The sequence below is a fragment of the Pelophylax lessonae genome, assembly GCF_965119305.1.
Source record: "Pelophylax lessonae genome assembly, chromosome: 7".
NCBI classification, from domain to species: domain Eukaryota; kingdom Metazoa; phylum Chordata; class Amphibia; order Anura; family Ranidae; genus Pelophylax; species Pelophylax lessonae.
In genome coordinates this window covers 153,471,897-153,495,593 of record NC_138774.1, presented here as the reverse complement: position 1 = coordinate 153,495,593, position 23,697 = coordinate 153,471,897, and the positions used below count along the sequence as shown (strand labels likewise).

Genomic DNA, 23,697 nt, shown 5'->3' with positions numbered 1-23,697 from the left:
TCGCAATAACTTTGTCCATTTTTTCTGGACATTTGTTGCATCACAGACAATAAAGTCAAATCATGAGCATCAAAAGCGGGCCCCAACGATACATCCGGGGTCGCAGACAAACTTGATGTTAGATATATAGCCAAACAGTAGGATTGCACAGTAAGAATGTAAAGAGCAGACAGGGAAACGGGGAAACACCGGAACCCCACGCGGCAAAGGGTTAAACAGAAGCTTCTTCTGAAAACAGGAGCAATGGCCTAAGAGGGAGCAATGGCCTAAGAGGGAGCAATCCGCGCCCAATCGCCAAATATTAACGCCCCTAAGGCTGTGAGGTTACAAAGGCACCACAGGTCCCAGCAAATCCACCACTACCGGCATGCACTGCGCCTTTAAGAGGCGATCGCGATGCAGGCAGTGCTACTCCGGGGGATAATCCTAAGCCCCCTAAAGGCCTAAAACCCCTCTGAAGATGAAAAGGTGAAGGCCAGGGAAATTAAACTCCTCTAGAGTAGCTACCACATGGAGAACACAGCAAGGTCCATCGGCAGCATGGAGAAGAGAAGGTAGAAGGAAACACCCCCGCCCACAAGAGCCAGAAGCTCCTTTGCCGTTTTGTCTTCAGCTCCAGCAAAATGGCCACCGGCATTACAGTGATAGGGATACCCAGGCAGGCTGCTGAAGCCCGTTAAGGCACGTGACCTCGGGCCTAGTGAGGCCTACCCTAGTAACAGGCCTGGGGGCCCTGGCGGGGTTTCATGCCGGCGGATGAAACGCCCACCCCCCCCCAGAAGGTAGCAGTATGAGGCGCAACCATGTTCCCCCCTCTGAGGGCTCCCACCCACCGTCCACTACCCGGTATAGCACCTGAGGGGACTTACATAGTGGACCCCCCACCTAAGTGTCCCGGGGGTCCGGAGCACAGGGTAGGGAGAGGTCAGGGTAGGAGGGGGGAAGGTCCCAGGTCACCCTTCATAGTGGAGGAGGGTGGTAGGAGGTATGGGATACCCGAAGGTCCTACTCACCTATGGAGGAGCCCAAGTCCGCCCCAGGCCCGCTAACCAGACGGGGGGACTGTACTTACCGGACCACACTGCTGAGGGTGGGCGTTCATCCTGACAGACTGCCTCTGCACCGCAGAGAGGGCGCTGTCGGACAAGGGGCATGCTGCGACATCGGCATGCCAGGTGTGTGCGTCCCGGCGGGATGTTTCACCCGCAGGCCAGTCACCATCTGTGGGACTATAGTCACTATGGAGACCCATCGCGGAGTTACGGTCTGCAAGCGCTCGCTGGCACAAACTGGGAGACCGTAAGGCTCTCATATAGCCAGTCCGAAACCCAGCTGGCATTCCACACGAACTGGAGTCAGCAGCAAAAAAAAAAAAAAAGGTTCCCTTTAAGACGTTTAAAACAGAGCTAGGACAAAAAAGTCCCAGCCGGGAGCCGTTTGGCCACTCCTAAGACCAGGCAGCTAAAACTGAAAATGCAACGGTGAGGCCAGGGGTAATAACCAAGGGACCCGCCCCCCCCCCCCCTAGGGGTGTCAAAGCCTTTGGCTCTACCTGGTCACTCCTAATGGGAGGGGCTTATTACCCATCCATCTATGATTTAAAGCAGCAGCTACGTCCGTCGGTGGACGAAAGAGAAATGTACATTTTTATAGCTTTAATTTTATTAAGTATATGTATTTTAATTGAACCAGGATCTTATTAACTACATAGAGAATTTACTTAGCCTGTGCAGCCATCAATTTCAAACTCAGGGCATTATAAGATACTTGTTTTTTGTATTTAAAGAGTTGAATGGCTAATTCCCTGTGCAAGAAGACTATATAATGAAGTTTGATATTGTGAATCATTTGTATGTGTTCCAACCTAAAGGGCGTAAACTAATTCTAGCCTGAAACCTTTATATTTTTGTATATATTACTTTTTGTTTAAACAACTCCAGCGTAGCAATCCTGGACTTTTTTTTTGTATGTGATCGGGCCTTATTGTATGCATCTGCAAGTTAGTCAGTCTCTATAATATATATATATATATATATATATATATATATATATATATATATATATATATATATATACACATATATATTTTTTTTTTTTTATTAGTGCTGCACGATTCTGGCCAAAATGAGAATCACGATTTTTTTGCTTGGAATAAAGATACGATTCTCTGTGTAACATCTATTACATTATAAAAAAAAATTGGGATAACTTTACGGTTTTGTTTTATTTTTTTATTCATTAAAGTGTATTAATTGCGTTTGAAAGACTGCTGCACAAATACAGTGTGACATAAAAATTTACAACAACCACCATTTTATTCTGCAGGGTCTCTGCTAAAAAAAAAAAAAAAAACAAATGTTTGGGGGTTCCAACTACTTTTCTAGGAAAAATAAACTGATTTAACTTGCAAGCAACAAGTGTAGGAAAAAGGTTTAGTCTTTAAGAGGTTAAACTTCCTTCCTCCGGCAGAAGAAAAGAAAAGATACAATGTAATCATTTGTGTTTACAGTTCAGTGGGAGACTAAGGTTCCTTTCACACAGCCGCTCCGTGTGTCCGTAAATCATCCCATCCGTTTTGCATGTAAGTGAATGGCACTGCGGGTGTCAGCGGACTACCATCCGCTGACACCCGATTTTCCTCCTTTCAGTTCTGTTCCGTTTTTACAAATGGAACAGAACCCCATTTTTCATTCCGTGTAAAAAACGGAAGGGAAGGAAAATCGGATGTCAGCGGTGTCATCCGCTGACATCCGCAATGCCATATACTTACATTATGTCCGCATATCATCCGCAAACGGATGGGATGATATGCGGGCACACGGAGCGGATGACAGAAATGTCATCTGCTCCGTGGAAGAAAAAAAAAAAAAAAAAAAAGTCCTGCAGCGGACCTTTCACACGGAGCGGCCGTGTGAAAGGAGCCTAATGCTGATAGGCTTTTTTTTTTTTGACAGCTGCTCCCTCAGAGCTTTGTAAAGAATCGAGCAAGTGTCATGTTAAGATCGTCAGGGGGAGTGAATCGCGATCTCGATTCTGTTACGATTAATCGTGCAGCTCTAATATATTTATTTTGTAGCGTCCCGGTTCTAAGATGTGGTGACAGCATTCGGTTTATTTTTGTTCTTTACTTTCACCCAATGATCCTGCCAGTTCAATATTTATACAAAAGCAGTGTTGTCACTCTAGGCTGCTTTCCTGATTTGGCCTAACAAATTAGTAGTCTAGAGAAATAAAGCTTTGGCTGGAGTTGATCTTTAATTATCGGCTTGTCATACCTGGTCAGTTTAATAGTTTTCCTGAAGTCATTACTGATTGCAGCTTTGTATCCACCTTTCCTCAATAAGGAATCAATAGTTTGTATGTGGTCCCAACCTGCAACACAAAACATAAAAGCCAGTGTTTGTGGGGTATGTAGATCTGAGCATGCTTTAGAGGTTGTATCTTGTTTAAAAATGTATGCTAGGCAGAAAACCTTTTTTCTAGTTGTTGGCAAAATGTGGAAATGTTAGAACCTGGCACGTTTTTACTACTATCTGGGGGGATCCACTAGTCAGATTTACCCTCACTTCTTGTCACTAAAACTGCGAAGTCTGCAATTGGCATTTCTGGCAGATGTTTTAGCATTCTGCTCGAATATGGAGTCTGTGTTGCTGTTGGAGTTCTCCTCAAGCAAAAGGTAAATCTAACCAGCAAACCACCTTAGCACTTGTTTCTTGCCAATGACTAATGCAATATTAACACACAGAGGGTACACTTTTACACTAATCTTGTTGTTGTGCTCTTTAACAAAGACAGTTGCACATTTTCAGCTCATATACATTTATCAATTTTCTTGCATACAGTTGAGCAAATCCTGCAAGAGGAGCCCCTAATAATCTATAGATCTCCCACTGTATATACCTGAAGCACAATATTATATAGTCTTATCCACAAGGGCTCAAATCGCTTTTTTAAGTACTTATACCATTCACTGAAAGAACTATAGAGGCACTGGGTTTGAACCCCCCCTCATATACACACTATTTCAAGGTGGGACACCTCTGCTGCCCAACGAATTACCCAATCTATTCAAGAACTCATCATATACCAAAGGAAAATGTGTACATGCTACCAAGCAATACTCAATCATAATTATCATCCTTTTCACAAGAATAAATCGAGATCATAATCTCTATTTAACCCATTAGGGTATAAAGAATTTAGCGGTTTCAGCGCCGGTTCACACTTATGCGATGCGGGAACGCTGCAAATATGCAGCTTGTTCCCACATCGCATCCGCACCTCTGGCAGTTCACACAACTTCACAGATCTGCAAGTTCGCACAGAATCGGATCGCACTAGTGTGAACCACTATGCGATCCGATTCTACTGCGGCTCAAAAAAAGCCTCATGTGCGTGTTTGTTGCGGATGCGGTGCAAATTTAGCCATACAAAGTGTATGGCTGAACTCGCACCGCACATGAGATCGCATGTAATTAGGAGCAGTGCGCTCTGAATTACATGCGATCTTCGCAAACCGCACAAGTGTGAACCGGCACTCATCCCCCAAAACATACCCACCGTCTCAGCCTTAAAATTCCATCTCCTTCCCTCCTGTCTATTTCTTCCAAAATCGTGAATTGTATTTCAGTATCCTTATGATTATACTGCATACAATGTTTAGGTACCGGTAACCCCAGCTATTTACTCCTAATTGAAGATTGTTGTTTTGTAACATACAATCTTTCATTTTTGTGTGGTTTCACCAACATATAATACATAAACCACATATGTTTGACATGTGTAAAATCCTCAAATTCTGTATTCTTCATTACTAGGATATAACCTTTCCAGCCAAGACAAGGATATGATCCACTTCCTCTTACTTCCCAAAAATGTCTTTTTTCCATAGGTTTCTTTTAGATCTGAATGTACTATATACCTTATTGTCCAGTTCCTTCCGTACGCTTTCAATGGTACTTTCTGAAAATATTCTCTCAGGGTATGCCCGTTGCAATAAACTCCAATGTGTTTTAAGGATTTTTAATATTCTCTCAATCTACCAAACTCACAGATAGAAACCAACTATTGGGGTTTGATAACTTTCATCCCCAACGTGTTCAGATCAATTATACCAAGTCAATTGATTAGAGTGGAAAGAATCGTCAGCAATAAGAAGAGAAAGCAATTAAGAACAAAATGTGAAAAATGTAGGAATCGTGGATACCCAAATAACTTGGTGCAGCAGGAATTGGGGAGATTAAGATATATAGAAAAGGGTTCCATCAGGAATAATAAAAAACCTAGATCAAAAGGTTTTCCCTTTTTTCCTGCAGTACAATAGTTAGTGAGAGAATATTTAAAATCATTAAAACACATTGGCGTTTATTAAACAGGCATACCCTGGGATAGAATATTTTCAGGAAGTACCACTGAAAGTGTACAGAAGGAACCGGACAATAAAATAAATTGGTACATTCAGATCAAAAAATAAAGAAACTTCTAGAAAAAAGGAAATTTTTGGGAAGAGAAATGGATCATATCCTTGTCTTCGCTGGACAAATGAGGAAAGGTGATGTCTTTATACATCCTAGTAATGAAAAAAAAAAAATACAATTCGAGGATTTTACACGTCAAACATCAGAAGTGGTTTATGCATTAATCTGCCTATGTGGGCCGATATATGTTGGTGAAAACACACAAAAATTAAAATGTCACAACACCGATCTTCAATTAGGCATAAACAGCTGGGGTTACCAGTACCTAAACATTGTATGCAGTAGAATCATAAGAATACTGAAATACAATTCCCGATTTTGGAAGAAATTAAAAAAAAAAAAAAAAAAAAAAAAGACAGGAGGGGAGGAGATAGAATTTTAATGCTGAGACGTTTGGGGGATTAAACAGCTAAATTCTTTATAGCCTAATGCAGGCATTCCCAAACTGTGGGTCGGGACCCACTGGTGGGTCGTGAGCTGCATTTGAGTTGGTTGGGTTGAGCCGGAAATCACTGACAGCGGGCCTGCCTAAATTGTGCTGTGCGAGCCCCCGCAAATTACAGAGAGCCAGAGCAGTTAAATCGCGATGGTTTCAGAACCCAGCCCATGCAGTTTACGGAGGCTGGTCTGCATTTCCCACGAAGATACTTGCATCAGTGAGTATGTATGTGGGCTGTTATGCAGAATATGTTAATGGGGTGCAGAGCCAGCTCCTCGGTCCTGTTGGCAGCAGCGGTGGTGGCTAAACTGGCAGTAGGATTCTCTCATCTATAGCGGGCAGAGAGGACAGCCTCAGTGTCATAGGAGGACCAAGTGGCCTGGCGGTGTCAGGAGTTCATGGCCGCTTCTGTGACCCCAGTAGAGGATCTGAAGGAGAAGAGCCAGGACACCACGACCAGCATAGAGCTCCTCCTCATGGAGACTCTGGGTGAGGTGTGCTGGGCCCTGCAGAGGGCAAACAGGGGCCTTACCTTCACTGTGGACCACTGGGAGAAGAAGGATGGTGAGTGCCATATAGCCTGCTGATCACTGTCCTGGGGTGGTTGATGTCTGTCCTCTGCCTGCCTTATACTGTCTATGAGGGTGCTGATTACTTACCACTCTACTTCTATGACACACATGCCACAGGTTTCTGACCCCTCACTTAGAACATTTGGCAAGTGTATTCAATAATAAATTGAAAATTAATAAATTGATATTTTTAATTTAACATCCCCCTCCCTTTAAAATATGCTTTATTATTTGCATTTATATAGCGCCAGCAAACTCAGTAGCGCTTTACAATATTACATTACACTTAACTATTCAGAAGTGGGTCTTGGCCCAAAAAAGGGGAAATCCTGCCCTAATGGGTTAAATAAAGATTATGATCTCTATTCTTGTGAATAGGATAATTATGATTTTTCGAGTATTGCTTGGTAGCATGTACATATTTTCCTTTGGTATATGAGTTTAAGGAGAGATCTTGAATAGATTACCAAATTCCCAACGGTTTACCCAATTTTGTGCGGAGTCTGCTATTGCCGACATTCACATGTGGGCTGGGTACTCTTGGCTTTGTGGTGCCCAATATAGTCTAATGAAAATAATTTAAAACCATGATGTGGTTTTGATATAGAAGATTAGTAATAAATGATTGCAGTTTAGCTATGTGGGGTATTATGTGGAGGTGTGGAAACTTGGCAATCATTTGGAGGTTGTTGGGAAATAATGGGTTAAAGTGGATTTGATTAGAAATTGTGATTAGGGAGATACACCTGTGTAGTGTGAGGCTGGACTCCCTGAGGGAATAGAGATAAAAGATTGTACTGAGGATTAGTGCTACACATGCAGCTTAAGGACATATGCATGTCCGAAACTGTCCAGTCGCTTGTAAATGTATGTTTACTTATTAATGCATGAAGATCAGAAGTAAAGGATATGTGTAACAATTGGATTGCATCTTATATTACTTGAGATAGAGATATACACACACACACAATCGTCAATGCAAATTTTTTTTTACTTCATGTCAAATCTTCAAAAAAAAGTAAAGTGAACTAAGCTACTACACAGTTTCAAGCGTCAATGCTCTTCCTACAGTTTGACGAAGAGCAAGGATGCTTGAAAACGTTAGAGTCAGTGTTTACTTTACTTTGTATTAAGAAAAAAAAAATTAAAAATTGCATTGGAGATTGTGTCCCTTTTTTTATATTTTCGATTGGTGGACAATTTTGGGAGCCCACCAAGACACCTCTCCTGATATATAGATATATCCATCTATATTACACACTACCTTGCAAACATTTTAGGCAGGTGTGAAAAATTATGTAAATTATGAATACTTTTAGAAATAGAAGTGGTAATTGTTTCAAACAACAAAATAGAAAGTAAATGAACAGAAGAGAAATGCAAATAAATATTTGGTGTGACCATCCTTTGCCTTCAAAACATACCGTAATCAATTCTTATAGGTAGACTTGCACACAGTTTTTGAAGGATCTCAGCAGGAAGGTTGCTTCAATCATCTTGGGAGAACTAAACACAGATCGTCTGCAGATGTAGGCTTCCTAAAATCCTTCTCTCTCCATGTAATCCCAGACAGACTATGTTGAGATCAGGGCTTTATGGGGGGATCAAACTAGTGATCGACCGATAGTTTAACGCCGATACCGATATTTTGGTAATCGGATATAGGTATTGGCCAATATCTGCCGATATTTACGGACATGTAAAAAAAAATTTTCTTCTATTTTTTAATTCCCAAAAAGGTACTGTTGTGGAGGGATCGGGGGGGTCTAAAAGACCCCAAACCCCTCCTCGGCACTGAAAAGCATTCCAAACGCCAAGTTTGGCTGTTTTGAATGCTGTCAATGTTTTGAATTTGGCGCCGAGTTTTTTACATGGAGACCCAATCAGAGCTGAATGGGGCTTTGATCGGGTATTCGGCGGCGGTGGAGGTAGGATGCCCTGGTCTCCCGGTGGGACGGGAGACCCGGGCGAGCCGTGGAAGGCAGCAGGAGACGTCCCCTCCCGCTCCTTGTAATGACAGCCAAACGGCTTCTCAGCCGCATCGGTTGTCATTACAAGTCAGCCGACCGTCGGCTATGGACACCGGTACTGGGGTAATGCCTCTAGCTGCAGGCATCACTCCAGTACAAGCACTTTCCCTAAATATCGGAAATATCAGTAAATCAAAAGGCCGACTCCGATATATCGGGGAAAGTGTATATATGTGTTGCCGATAATCGGTCGATCCCTAGATCAAACCATCATTTTCAGGACCCCTTGTTTGTCTTCACACTGAAGATAGTTCTGAATGACATTGGCTGTATGTTTGGAGTGACTGTCCTGCTGTAGAATAAATTTGGGGCCAATCACGCCACCCTGATGATATGGCATGATGGATAGGTATCTGCCTGTATTTCTCAGCATTGACAACATTGATTCTGACCAAACCTCCAACTCACTTTGCAGAAATGAAGCCCCAAACTTGCAAGGAACCTCCACCATGTTTCACTGTTCCCTGCAGACACCAATTGTACCTCTCTCCAGCCCTTTGTAAACAAACTGCCTCCTGCTACATCCAAATAATCAGTCCAAAGCTCCTGCTGCATCCCAGTTCTTATGTTTTCGTGCATAGTTTAGTCGCTAAGTCTTCAAAACTGGGAGGTATGGCTTTTTGGCAACAATTCCATGAAAACCACTTCTGGCCAGATTTTACCCACAGTAGATGGGTGTACCTGGGTCTTACTGGTTTCTGCTAGTTCTGTGCGGATGACACTGCTGGACATTTTCCGATGTCGAAGGGAAAAAAAGCATGATGTGTCTTTCATCTGCTGCATCAAGTCTTCTTGGCTGACCACTGCATCTATGGTCCTAAATGTTGCCTATTTCTTTGCGCTTCTTCAAAAGATCTTGAACAGCAAATCTTAAAACCCCAGTCTACTTTGAAATCTTTGCCTGGGAGAGACCTTGCTGATGCAGTATAAGTACCTTGTGTCTTGTTACTGGGCTTGGCCATGGTGTATGACCTGTGACAGGAAATGGTCTGCCCCAGACTCACCTTAGCAGCAAAGTTCAGCTGCTCCTTACCCAATTTTAAACCTCCCACACAGCTGTTTATTTCAATTATTGGCCATTGCAATCTACATATGAAATAGATCATTAGCACCCGTTTGGTATAATTGGTTAATCATGCACATGACTAATCCTACAAAATCCCTGACTTTGGGCAAGTGCACAAGGTGTGCAAGTATAAGAATTGGACTACTAAAAGGGTAATCACACCAAATATTGATTTGATTAAAATTTTTCGCCTGTATGTTCACTTTGCATTTTGTAAATTGGTAAAAAAAAAAAAAATTAAAAAAATTAACCCTTTCCCTGCCAGGTCCATACCTGGTACAGACCCTACACAGCAGGGGTATTCACAATCTGGTGGCTGCAGCCACTAGGATATTGTGTGAAACGTAGAGGCAGACTCCTGCCCGTCAGGTAAAAGCTTTGGGGCGGGTGCTGCCCAATTGCTCACAAACACCCCCGAAGCGAGCACCTCCCACATTTTCCGGGCCCCGCCTGACCATCTGCGGGCCCGGGAGCTACATGGCTGCTGCCAGTGGGTGGAGGGGAAGGAGAAGGGCGGAGACACATCTGCTCTCCTTGTTGTGACTTAGAAAGCGATGTCTATGATGTCCCTTCTGGGTCAGCCTCTCCCGTGTCCTTGGCTAGCTTAGCCAGGAAAGGATATTTTGCAATGTGATCTGCATTGCAAAACATTCAGTGGAGTCCAAAGGAGACCTGTAGGGTCTTTAAGACCCTGCATGTCTCATTAAAGACCCTACAGGTCTCATTAAAGAGAACCTATCACCTAAAAATCATCATATAGGAGACTGTTTCCCCAATGTGATGAAAAAAAAAAAAAATTGCAATTCATGTGACATAGCATCACGCACGCTGGAGTGGGCAATCATTCTAAAACAAGATCTCCTCCATAAAAACACTAAGCTGATGCCTATAGGGGACCTTTGAAGTGTCGCCTATAGAAAATATAGGGTACTGAAGTATGTCGCCATTTCATGGGCGCACACAAAATTTAAGGTTAACATGTTGGGTATCTTTTTACTCAGTGCAACCTCGTCTTCTATTTTACCAAACAAATGGGCAGTTTATTTTGTTTGTTTACGTTCGTGTGTTTTATGCTGACATTTTGCATTTCCTAGACCTTTGCGGTAATGACGTGTGACAAAAAAATTGTAACTACCACTATTTTATTCTCTAGGGTGTCTGCTTTTAGAAAATATATCATGTTTGGGGGTTCTGTGAAATCTTGAGGCCTAAAAACTGTTTTTTTTTTAAACCTATACAAAAAACGTAAAACAGTTCTGGCAGCGAAAAGGTTAAAATAATTTTTTGAAAGCATTCTTACGTCGCAGTATTTTTTTCACACCTGCCTAAAACTTTTATACAGTAATACATATTTAGATTTGACTAATGGCCATGACATAGTGTACCCTTGACAAAATATGTTGCCATTGGAATTGAACCAGCATACATAATGGGCAGCAGAGCTTGCTGGCACAGCAGCATGCTGCATGTCCATTTTGCACGCCACCCTTTTAAAATCACAATCAAATCGATTTTGAGCAACTTTAAAAACTTTGAACACTTAACATGACTAAGAAAATCTACACATTTAAGAGGTAGAGGGCTCCAAAAATAAAATTTAACAGCTTGCCAGGATTTTTTTTTTATTAATAAAAATATACAAATGTTACAGTTTAAAAACATGTCCACTATAAATGCTAGATTAAGATTTGTCTAGCGCAAACAATGTATTCTTTTGCACTTTGATGACATTTCCTTCCATAAATGGCAATACCATAATACAATACAGTTTAAACAAATTCAAAACTATCAGTAATATAAACCCCATTCACACCAGGTGGCGTTTGTGTATCGGGCATGTTTATTTCAATAAGCTGCCCTACAAAGCAGCTCAAAAAGCTTTTCTCCGTTTTTGCTGTGCGTTTTTCGCATGCAGGTCTTGCTTGCTGCGTTTGGCGCGTCATTAACAATGAAGGTTACTGCAATTGCAATGTGCTTTTTGCACTTTGTGAATGCGCACTTCATACGCTACTGTAGTATGAATGCAGCCTGAGGTCGGTTAAAATGAAATCTTAAAAAATAAATCCTTGTATTTTACAATGAAGTATCGGTTTTAGGGTTTTAGATCGACTAACCCTTAAAAGTGAAACTTGGCTAAATGCAAACAATATATTACATACACTTCTCAAAAAAATTAAAGGAACACTTTTTAATCTGAGTACAGCATCAAGTCAGTTAAACATCAGGGATATTGATCTTGCCAGTTAAGTAGCAGAGGGGGGTTTGTTAATCAGTTTCAGCTGCTTTGGTGTTAATGAAATTAACAGGTGCACTAGATGGGTAACAATGAGATGACCTACAAAAACGGGAATGGTTTTACAGGGGGAGGCCACTAACTTTTTCCCCTTTTCTGACTTTTTCACTAGTTTTGCATTTGGCTAGTCAGTGTCACTACTGATAGCACAAGGTGATGCCTGGACCCTATAGAGGTTTCATAGGCAGACCAACTCCTCCAGGATGGCACATCAATACGTGCCATTGCCATGTTTGGTGCGTCTCCCAGCACAGTCTCAAGAGCATGGAGATTCCAGGAGACAGGCAGTTACTCTAGGAGAGCTGGACAGGGCCGTAGAACCCATTAGCAGGACAGGTATCTGCCGTTTTGTGCAAGGAGGCACAGGATGCCCGAGACCTACAAAATTACCTCCAGCAGGCCACTGGTGTGAATGTCTGACTAAACAATCAGAAACAGACTTCATGAGGGTGGCCTGAGGGCCCACTGCCCAGCACCATGAAGCTTGATTGGCAGTTGCCATTGAACACCAGAGTCGGCAATCCGCCACTAGCACCCTGTTCTTTTCACACAGGAGAGCAGGTGCACCCTGAGCACATTTGACAGATGTGAAAAGGGCCTGGAGAAGCTGTGGAGAAGGTTATGCTGCCTGTAACATTGTTCAGCATGACCGGTTTGGTGGTGGGTCAGTGAAGGTCTTGGGAGGCATATCCAAAGAGTGACGCACATACCTCTACAGGCTAGACAATAGCACCTTGACTGCCACTAGTTATCGGGATGAAATCCTTGAACACATTTGTCAAACCCTACACTGCTGCAGTGGGTCCTGGGTTCCTCCTGGTGCACAACCTCATAAGGGAAGAGTATGCAGCCAGTTTCTGGAGAATGAAGGAATTGATACCATTGAGTGGCCCCCCGCGCTCGCCTGCCCTAAATCCAATAGAACCCCTCTGGGACATTAGGTTTTGGTCCATTCGACGCGCCAGATTGTGCCCAAATTGGTTCAGGAGCGCAGCAATGCCCTGGTCAAAATCTGGGAGAAAATACCCCAGGACACTATCCACTGTCTCATTAGGAGCACACCCCAAAGTCAGGCATGCATAAAAGCACGTGGGGACTTCAAACTACGGGGTCCCACTTAAAGTTGCTGCAATGACATTTCAGCAAATTGGACTAGCCTGCTGCATCTTTTTTCACTTTGATTTTCGGGGTGTCTTTGAATTTAGATCTGATGTGTTTGCAAAGTGTTCATTAAATTTTTTTTTGAGCAGTATGTATATATATTATATATATATATATATATATATATATATATATATATATATATATATATATATACACACACATACATACACACACACACACTATGTACACCTACAGCATCCCCAATGTGTAATTTGTGGTGTCTGCAATCACCTATATATTACTCCTTAAATCATTTTCTGTAAGCCTACAGATATCTTTGATCCTAGGAGGAAGCTATACCATGCTTCTGGAAAGTATTCATTTTTCCACATTTTATTATGTTGCAGCCTTGTTACAAAACTCAATTAATCATTTTCTTCAGAATTCTACAAACATTACCCCATAGGGATAACATGAGAGAAGTTTGTTTGAAATTTTTGCAAATGTATTAAAAAAAAAAAAAAAAAAAGAAAAAAATGTCCATGTACATACGTATTCACAGCCTTTGCGCAATAATTTGTTAAAGCACCATTGTCACCAATTAGAGCCTCAAGTCTTTTTGAGTATGATGCTACAAGCTTGGCACAGCCATTTTTATGCAGTTTCTCCCATCCGTTTTTGCAGGACCGCTCAAGTTCCATTAAGGTAGGGATCGGGAGCATCTGTGCACAACCATTTTCAGATGTCTCCTGAGATGTTCAATCCGGTTCAAGTCTAGGCTCTGGCTGGGCCACTCAAGGTCATAAAGAAGTGGCTACGGGACAGCTGTGTATTTTGCCTGTGTGCTTAGGATCGTTGTCCTGTTGGAAGATGAACCTTCGCCCCAGAGCACTCTGAAGCTGGTTTTTAATCAAGGATGTCTCTGTACATTACTGCATTCATCTTTCAATCAATCCTAACAAGTCTCCCAGTTCCTGCTGCTGAAAACCATCCTCACAGCATGATGCTACCACCAACAAGCTTCACTGTAGGGGTGGTATTGGCCAGGTGATGAGCAGTGCCTGGTTTCCTCCAGACATGACGTTTGATTAAACAAAGATTGAACTCTTTGGCCTGAATGTAAGACCAGAAAATTTTGTGTCTGATGGTCCGAGTCCTTCAGGTGCCTTTTGGCAAACTCCAGGCAGGCAGTCATATGCCTTTTACGGAGGAGTGGCTTTTATCTAGCCACTCTACCATACAGGTCTTATTGGTGGAGTGCTGTAGAGATTGTTTTTCTGGAAGGTTCACCTCTCTCTACAGAGAAACGCTGGAGTTTTGTCAGTGACTATCGGGTTCTTGGTCATCTGCCTAAGATCCTTCTCCACTGATCGCTCAGTTTTGCCAGACAGTCCTGGTGGTTAGAAACTTCTTCTATTTACAGGTGATGGAGGCCACTGTGCTCACTGGGACCTTGAATGCTGCAGCCATTTCTCTGTACCCTTCTCCAGATCTGTGCTTTGATACAATCCTGTCTCAGTGGTCTACAGACAATTCCTTTAACTTCATGGCTTGGTTTGTGCTCCGACATGCACTGTAAACTGTGGAACCTTATATAGACAGGTGTGTGCCTTTCCAAATCATGTTTAATGAACTGAATTTACCACAGGTGGACTCCAAGTTGTAGAAACCGCTCAAGAATGATCGTTGGAAACAGGATGCACCTGAGCTCAAATTTGAGTGTCGTGGCAAAGGCTGTGAATACTCGTACATGGGATTTTTTTTTCCGTTTTTTTTTCCGTTTTTTCTTTTTTATAAATTTGAAAAGATTTCAAACAAACTTTTTTCACATTGTCATTATTGGGTATAGTTTGTAGATTTCTGGAAAATTTAATCCATTTTCGAATAAGGAAGTCACATAAAATGTGGAGAAAGTGAAGCATTGTGAATACTTTCCGGATGCACTGTACATAGACTTCGCTCTAAAGCTGGCCACATGGGATCCATCTATGGGCAGGCTGACTGTATCCAAGTCGATCCTTCAATCGACTTGGGTACACAACCAGGTTGTGGGATTTTTTTTTTTTTCTATGCAATTACTGTCAGTGGCTATAGCTGCCAGCAGTAATCACTGTGTTTAAGCCACACTCCCACGCTGGCAGAACACAATAGCGCTGCCAGAGGCAGGATTGATGAGGGATTCAAGTTATTTTCTTTATTTCCACCCGTGGTGGAAGGAAGGAAAATCAAATCATCTATAGGCTGCTTATGTCTGGACAGATGTTCAGGCCTGTAGATAAAGCATGCCAGACGGCAAAGAGCTCCCTGGGTGCACAGAAAATTATTTAGGATAAACAATCTAGTACTGGTGAAGGGGGTTAGACATCAATTTTGTAGCCAAAAATTAAATGATTGACATGGATGAGTCTATTAAAACCAGTCACTATAGAGCAGGGAAAACCCAGCGCAAACACATGAATGTGAATGATTAACCATTTGAAGACCTAGCCTTTTCTGGCGCTTTTGGGTTAAAAGTTAAAATTACTTATAACACCCAAACATTAACATTTTTTTTTTTTTTAAGCAGAGACTCTAGGGAATAGAATGGCAATTGCAATTTATGTCAAACGGTATTTGCGGTTTTTGAAAAGCTATTTTTTTTTTTTTTAAATATAAATTTTAATGACTACAAAATATATATTCCAATTTTTTTGTATAATACGAAAGATGTTACGCCGAGTAAATAGATACTGAACATGTCATGCTTTAAAATTGCACACGCTCGTGGACTGGCGACAAACTACGGTACTAAATAAATCTCCATAGGCTACGTTTTAAATGCCTTTATAGGTTACCCATTTAGTTACAGAGGAGGTCTAGTGCTAGAATTACCGATCTTGCTCTAACATTTGCTGCTATACCTCATGTGTGGTGCGAACACTATTTACATATGCATTCGCGACCTATGTATGCATTCGCTTCTGCAACAAGCACTGAGGGATGGGTGCGCTTTAAAAAAAAAAAAAAAAATTCCTTTATTTTTACACTGTCCCTTTAATTTTTCATCACTTTTTTTCCTATTACAAGGAATGTAAACATACCTTGTAATAGAAATAAGAATGACAGGTCCTTTGTAAAGTGATCTCTTCTATACCTTTAAAAGTAATAGATAGATAGATAGATATCTCTCTATCTCTATCACGCATACATTGTTTACTTCCATCCTAGACCCAAAGAGGTCCTCAAAGGCCAAAGAGGCGATCAAAGCGGATCTATTCTGATTGCCTGTGTGACCAGCCGGTGGCACCATTGCATCGTTTCTTGGATGAGTTGGCACAAACGTTAAGCTCGAGAGACACTTGCGAACCGTGGGAGAGACTTCCCCTCCTGCCGCTTCTGAAAAGGTTTTTGCGTGCTTTCGAGAGAAAGCCACCGGCTGAAAAAAAACAATATGGGGTTTATGGCTATCGTCAGCCACAATACCGGTAATCCCAGCAATGTATCAATATGTATTGGGGTTGGCAAGTGGTTAACTGAACAAGAAGCTGCTATAGACTACTTACAAATTAAGAAAGAGTCCAAGAAAGAGCAAGCGGTATTAAACCCAAAACCTAAAGTGTATTATATTGCAGCTTACCAATCCTTAGATGTGGTTGCTGCAGTTTGCTTTGGCTTCTTTCACCTGTTGATCTGGCCAGTAACATACCTCCTGTATTAGTGGGACAACTTTGGATGAAGAAGCACAGGAGGCACAGAAGACAGCAGAATTGTCGGGGGGGGGGGTATCGTTAAATGTTTTAGCTGTTTTAGATACATTAACTGAAGCCAAACTCCGGATTCCGGATCACATTTAAACAGTTAAAGCAAACAGTTTATTTTTGGGATAAGGGTTTTGCCTGAATAAATAAAAGCTGATGATTTTAATCACCCGTGTCAGGGTTAAGTGGTTCGTCTCATCCATATAAACTGGAGAGGCTAGTGCTTTCGAAAAACAGACTTGCTGGCTGGATCACCAGATGAAAATAGAAGAAAGTCTAAAAAAGAACAAACCTCAAAAAGAATTGGAAAGCTGCAAAATAAATGTTTTCTTTTGGGTTTAATACTGCTCTCACTCCGAAGGATCAAAGCACTGATCAGCAGTTCTCTATGGCCTGCAACAGAGCCGGATAAGCAGGGAGAGATCAACTCCAAAATGTGTCTGTGGAAAATGCAGAGGTCACAGTCAGCGTGTGACCTACAATGTTCAAGTTGTGCTCCAGTGCTAGTGAGTAGAGATTCTTCCGTTTTAGTGCCGGTTCACATTTGTGCAATGCGGGAACGCTGCGAATATACAGCATGTCCCTGCATCGCATCCGCACCCCTGGCAGTTCACACTGCCATATGCGATACGCTGGGGGTGTAAATGAAAAGTTAACGACACCCCCAGATAAGATCGCATATCGCTGTGCGATCTTTAAGGTCACACAGAATTGGATCGCACTAGTGTGAACCACTATGCAAACCAAATCTGCTGCGGACCAAAAAAAAGTGTCCTGTGCGTCTTAGTGTGATTGTGGTGCGAATTCAGCCATACAAACTGTATGGCTGAATTTGAACCGCACAGAGATGGCATGTAATTTTGGAAGCAGTGCGCTCAGAATTACATGCGATCTCTGTGATCGCACTAATGTGAACCGGCCCTCAGTTCACTCTAAATTGCGTTGCCTAGCAACTAAAGAGGCCACCCTGTCATCTGAGAGAATCTTCACTCACTAGCGCTCAAGCACAGCATGAACACCAAATTACCATCTATCTGCAGCTTCCACCCTGTAACCTCTGCACATTCCACAGCTGGCTTTCAGAAGCCATTTCCCCTTGCTCATCCAAGCTCTGTTACAGGTCACAGAGGGCTCCTGATCAGTGCCTGGAGCCTCTGAAGTGATCGCTCCGACTCATATTGTAAGTAGTTGATGGAAGCTACATGTTCATTTAATCACACACACACTGATTTGTTTGCGCCAGAACTTCCCTGCCTTGGTAGTATTGTTTGATCACTTATGACCCAAAAAAATTTCAAAGCCTATCTGAAGGCCCTCACTTTTCCTTTTAAATCATTTAACTGGGTAATATGCAGTTCTGTTTAAGTGATTGAACACTGGACTCTGAATAGAGGCATCTCGAACATTTAGTTGGTGTAATGATATGATTTGTTACTTGTATTCCAATATCCTTAACAGACGTCTCACAGCTTCATTTTATATGGTCGTTTTATACACCGGACTGTGATCTCAATTCTCATTTGACTTGGCACCTTATTATCTATCTTTTTCTATCTTCCTCTGTTCCGCCTTTCCTCTTCTCATTGCCCTCATCTACTCTACGATCTATCAAAGAGCGACAATTACCCGAGATGTTTGTAATAACTTGCCTCAACACTGATAACATCCATGTTGTTGGTGCTTTGTGGCTACAACAGATGTGTATGTCTCCTTGCTATGTGTTACTTCAAGTAAAACAATTTTTTTTTTTTAGTAAAAGTGAACACTGGCAAAAAAAAAAAAAGCAGCTGGGACATTGCCCCTCAGACACCTAGCTAGTCTGTTTTTTTGCATCCTTATGTGATGGACCAAGATAAACTCACTGCCTTATATGAAGGTTTTACTTTTGTCTGGATCCCTTTTTCCTCCATGGCGATTCTTACAAAAAGACTTGCTTGCACCATAGCTATTGCAGCTTTTCTGCAGCTTCTGGATTAATTGACCTCCTGTCAGTGCCCTGGGTTAAGGTAACTAGACCCCGACTCGTTGAAGATGTGAGGAGAGCCTGTAATGTTGCCTTTGGCATTGGATACTACTGTGGGTGCTCTCCTTGGAGCGTACTGCAATGTGTGCTCTACAGGTCCGGAGTCTGCCTATTATGGAGCCCAGTTTCTGAAGACCCCTGCAGGGGTATGTACAATGTGGAAGAAAAGCCAGGAAGGGGTTAACTCCCCTGCAGAGATTAGTTAAGTACAGGGCAGAAGCTGCATATAAAAAGGTGCCCCTACTTGCTTTTTTCCCCCTTGAGGAATTTCCCACGGTTGTTCGCCTGTGGACTGGAGTCTGAAATAGCAAGGATATTTTTTTGGTGTCCTTGTCCAACTGCTCAAGTAGCAATAGAGGCTGCCAGCAGTGGTGCTTATTATACCTGTCCTGCTGAACTTCGTGGCACTCTACTGAACGGCCTCATCCTACATGCAGTTTCTGCACCTGTGCCACGCTTTCCATGCCTCCATGGACTTCAAACATTGTCCACTGTAAATCCTGTCTTCTTGAGCACAGTGGTAGGGGTCACACACCATAGTCCTGTGTTTGCACCCTACAGGCATTCCTCCCACTACTGTAGAGATTTATGAATATCCATTTGGGACAACTTTTTATAAAGGCATGGCAGATCATCAGCGTAGGGACAGGGGTGCAGTATCCAGCACGGGATCTTTAAAATTCAAAAAGCTAGCCAAGACCTTCCCATTACATTCACTTGAGCCTGTCCTGTATGAGGACTGGTCTCATCCTAAGGAAAGATTCCCTCCTCCAAAGCATTTCGCTCAACAGTATCCCAAGTGGGCATTTCTTGTGGTAGATCCTGTAATCTCATGCCCTAAATAATGATTAATCCTTTGTTTAAGGATCCGGCAGAGAAGAGGTTAGAGACACACTAAAGCACTTCTTCCTGGCAGGTCCCATCATCCAACCTGCAGTTTTTTCCATTGCAGTCTGAACCAAACCATATGACCGTTGCCCTGGTACAATCCTTGAGGATGCCTCTGTCTAGTATGAACGGAAACAGTTACCTTAGCCCTTATGCTACTATGTGAATGCTTTGGCAGATGCTCTTAATCAAGTTTCCAGGGGGCGTCTTTTCCAGCCACATGCAAAAACGCACTGAGTCGTTACTTTAAGATAGTGAACACTTGTTTGGTCCCTCCTTGGACAAACATCAAACTTGCAGGGGCAAAAGTTCTCTCCCCCCCAAAAGAAAAGGGTTAATGCTTCTACCAGTAAGTCTTCCACTCCTGATGTTAGGAAACTGTCCTTTAACCTCAATGTCTTCCAATGACAAGTCTAAGACATGAACTTCTTTTGTAAAAAGACATGGCCCTCCAAGCAAGCAAAGTCTAGTGCCAAGGCAATTTTCTGGACGATGGGGAGCTCCATACTTCTCGGAGTGGGGGAGGACGTTGGTCAGTTTCACCAGTTTTCTTGTCTCGACACATCAAAAACCTGTGGGTTGAGTTTAGTTTTCCAGGGCCGGGGTCCCAGCTGTAGATTCACACTTTTGCCTCTAACCTGCTTTACACTCTAAACCATGCCCCATAGCCTATTATTGAGTGGCTAGAATGATCAGTTTGTACCTGGGTTTACATCCCAGCACCGGAGTTAAGGGAAACCTTTCCTTGCACAATCATGGAAGATTTGCAAGCTAGACAGCTTGCCAGCCTGAGGTGAAGCTCTCAACACCCTCTTGGTGCTGGGGACATGGTCATAAAAGGAAGCTAGTCTTTCCATAAACATTTTGGAACTCAGGTAAATAAGTTGTCCCTTTAACACTGTATTCCTCTTCTGTAGGGACACCCAACGAAAATCCAGTTGGATAATGTCATGCCTGGCCTGCATCAATCAAGAAGGCATCAGGAACCATGCGGTTCTAAAGAAAGCAGGTTTTATTCTCTTTGGCAGAACCTCACATTCCATCCCAGTCTACCATTCACATTAACTGGCATAGAAAACTGGAACATGAACTCTGGCACCAATGTTTGGATCCGGGGGAATGGACCCACCCATCTCAAGGACTTGCAATCAGTTAAGCCTGATATATGTCTTTTCACTCCAAGATTCTTCTTTGCAAGATCAAGACAGATGGCTTTCTGGTGATTCTCATTGCCCTATCTTGACCCAAGAGGATCTAGTACTCAGACTTCTGGCAGATGCACCGTGGGTCCTTCTGGATCATCCAGACCTCTTTTCCCAAGGGCCAATGTTAAAACTACCATTCAAACCTATTAGGGATATTCCTTTGTTTGATCTGTCATGGAAGGTGGCCTCTCTTGCAGCTATAACATCTGTGAGAACAGTCTCTGAAGTAGTAAACTTATCCTGTAAGAAGTCCTCCTTAGTTTTGTACAGGAACAAGTGTGTATTGAGGCGCAAAGTAGTCACCACCCTCCATAATAACGTTACTATGCTTTCTTCTCCTGCCATGAAGCATCCCAAGTACATTTCTCTGCACCATATAGATGTTGTGCTTGCTGTGAGCGTTTACCTCTCTATTGCAGCTTCTTTACATAAATCAGATGTGCTTTAGAGATAAGTTGAGCTTCCTCAGGGCTCATGCAATTAATCTACCTTCATCTTGTGCCACCATTGCCATTTCGATTAGCCAAAACTATCAAAGCCTATAGTGGGACACATAGGACTACTCATTTGCCACTTTGGGGACACTACTAGATCTGTTTATGTCCAAGGAGCCTTTCAGAATTGGGCATCAGAATCTCAGAATGACAAGGATGCCACTTGGGCTTCTAGAAGTTCATGCAACTGTTAAATTTTACCAGGTGAATGTTCAGGCACCTTGATACCAGTTTTGGGCACAATGCGAACTCAGCTGTTCTAAGTTTTTGAGCATTCTTGAACAGCTTGGTTATGTGGACCTGCTAATTTTGTTTTCCATGCTGCCCACCGCTTAACCTGGACTGCTTTTGGATACCCCACTTTTAAGGATTTAAAGAAATCTGTGTTCAGTATTGAATGTTCACAAAAATAAGTTTACCCTATAGGTAAAATCTTTTTCTGGGGTACAGTAGAGGACTCTACCCTCTACTCTTATGACCACTTTTGTCTGCTACAAAACCGAGGCTAGCCGGCAGTGGGAAAGGGTATATGGGGGGGATGTCCGAGTAGCTTTTTTTTTTTTTTTTTACAGTGTCTAGTCACCTGAAGGCAGGTGCATATAACCAAACTTCTTAGATTTAAAGATGGCCATGTTCTTTACTGTACTCCAAGAAACAGATTTAATTGGCAAGTAAAAAAAAATACCATTTCCCCCCCCTCTTTTTGTAAACTTCTATTTCTCGAGTAACCAGTACATTGACGTCTTCCTCTCCTCCTCAGTGTATGACCTACAAGGCTCCTTTACCTACTGCTTTAGTTAACAAGCTGCAAAGTTTAACCACCTCCACACCAGCATATTCCTACATTTTCAAAAAATTGTGGAAAAAAAAAAAAAAATCACCTTTGTGCATCTACCTTCTAAAATGAGTGATGTCAAGGGTGTCTATACTGTCCTGGCATTTTTAGTTGGTGTGCCATATTACAAAGAAAGAGAAAACCGTTTCTTCAAAACCTTCAGTTTTTTTCTTTTTAAACAAAAAATAAAAAAAACAAAATGTTTTTCAATACCATCATAAGAAAAAAAATATGCTGAGTAATTGTTAGTCAAACTATCACAGCACTAAAAATGGTCTGGCAGTGGATGGGGTATATACTCAAGCATAAATTTAAAAAAGTATAATTATATACATACATATACATGCTATACATTCTTCTTGCTACAGCAGTGTTTTATCCTCCCTCTGATCCTAATCTAGATGCGTCATCTCAGATATATACTGAACAGTACGCTCTCCATGCTAAATGCAACCCATTCATCAAGGGGCGCTAGCTGCAACTCGTTACATACAGATCACCCCTAGAGGGATAATTTGCAAATCTGTATATAGTACACTATCATGGAAATTTGGCACAGCAAGTTGCCCCCAAGGATGCATAACAGGATTTTCTACAAATAGTTGGAGGCACACACTACTGCAGCTTTTTAAGCCAAACATAGCTGTCAAAATCCATCATGTAATCAGGCTTTTAGGCAAGTTGTAACAGGTTTTGTTTTCAGAACGGTCTAGCCAGGGCATCAAAAATGTATAGTTTGAACGGAAGTTCAGTACACCTAAACAAAAATATTTTAGTTTTTGATGCACCTCTGGCAATAAAATCTGAAATAAGAATTAGGTGAACAAAAAGTTTAAACAAACCTGTCCATTTTAAACATTTTGAAATTAAAGTCCTGGGTAAGATATACTGTTTGGTTCATGCCATTACCTTTACAATCCAACCACCTCCCCTCTGTTTGCATCTCTAATTTAGTTACTAATTGCATGATATCTAGGATACACACTGCCAAATTGCTATTCTCCCTGCCCAATGAAAGCATTTCTGTGACCATTTTGGGCCCTCTTGCTGAACAGAGTGCAATTGGGTGGGTAGATTAGGCTCAAACATAGGACGTTAACACCTTTGTAGAGTTGCACTATATGAGACGCACAGATGAGGCTTTCCTGGATGACAGATAATATGCATCTTGTAGTATCAGCTATTAGGCAGTGTTTTACAAATCTAAATGGTTGACAGGCTCCCTTAAAACAATTACTAGCTTTACAGCATTTTTAAACAAAAAACATTCACAAAAGAATTCAAATTTAAGATAGAAGCCTTACAATTATCTGATCCACCATCTGACATCACTGCAAGGTCACATATTGCATTTCTGGTTTGTATGTAATTTGTGTTTTTTTTTTTTTTTTAACTCTTTAACCAATTGTTATGAAATAAAGTACATCAATGACCTTGCTCCTTTGCAACCTCCGGTAAGTACGTGGCGGTTCTTTTGGATCCTTTTTCATTGATGAATTCTATTCTAATGCCATGTACACCCACCTGAAAGAAA

The 23,697-nt window shown here is 42.0% G+C and overlaps 1 protein-coding gene across 2 annotated transcripts in view; it reads right to left on the bottom strand.

The window, feature by feature from the left end:
• AMMECR1 (AMMECR nuclear protein 1) overlaps nt 1-23,697 on the bottom strand; it is a 276,134-nt gene that overhangs the window by 22,874 nt on the left and 229,563 nt on the right. For both annotated transcript variants that reach the window (XM_082262925.1, XM_082262926.1), the window contains exons 5-6: nt 23,597-23,687; nt 3,276-3,372 (exon numbers count right to left, since the gene is read on the bottom strand). In XM_082262925.1, coding sequence (XP_082119051.1) covers nt 3,276-3,372; nt 23,597-23,687 — 188 coding nt within the window. The remainder of the gene's footprint in view (nt 1-3,275; nt 3,373-23,596; nt 23,688-23,697) is intronic.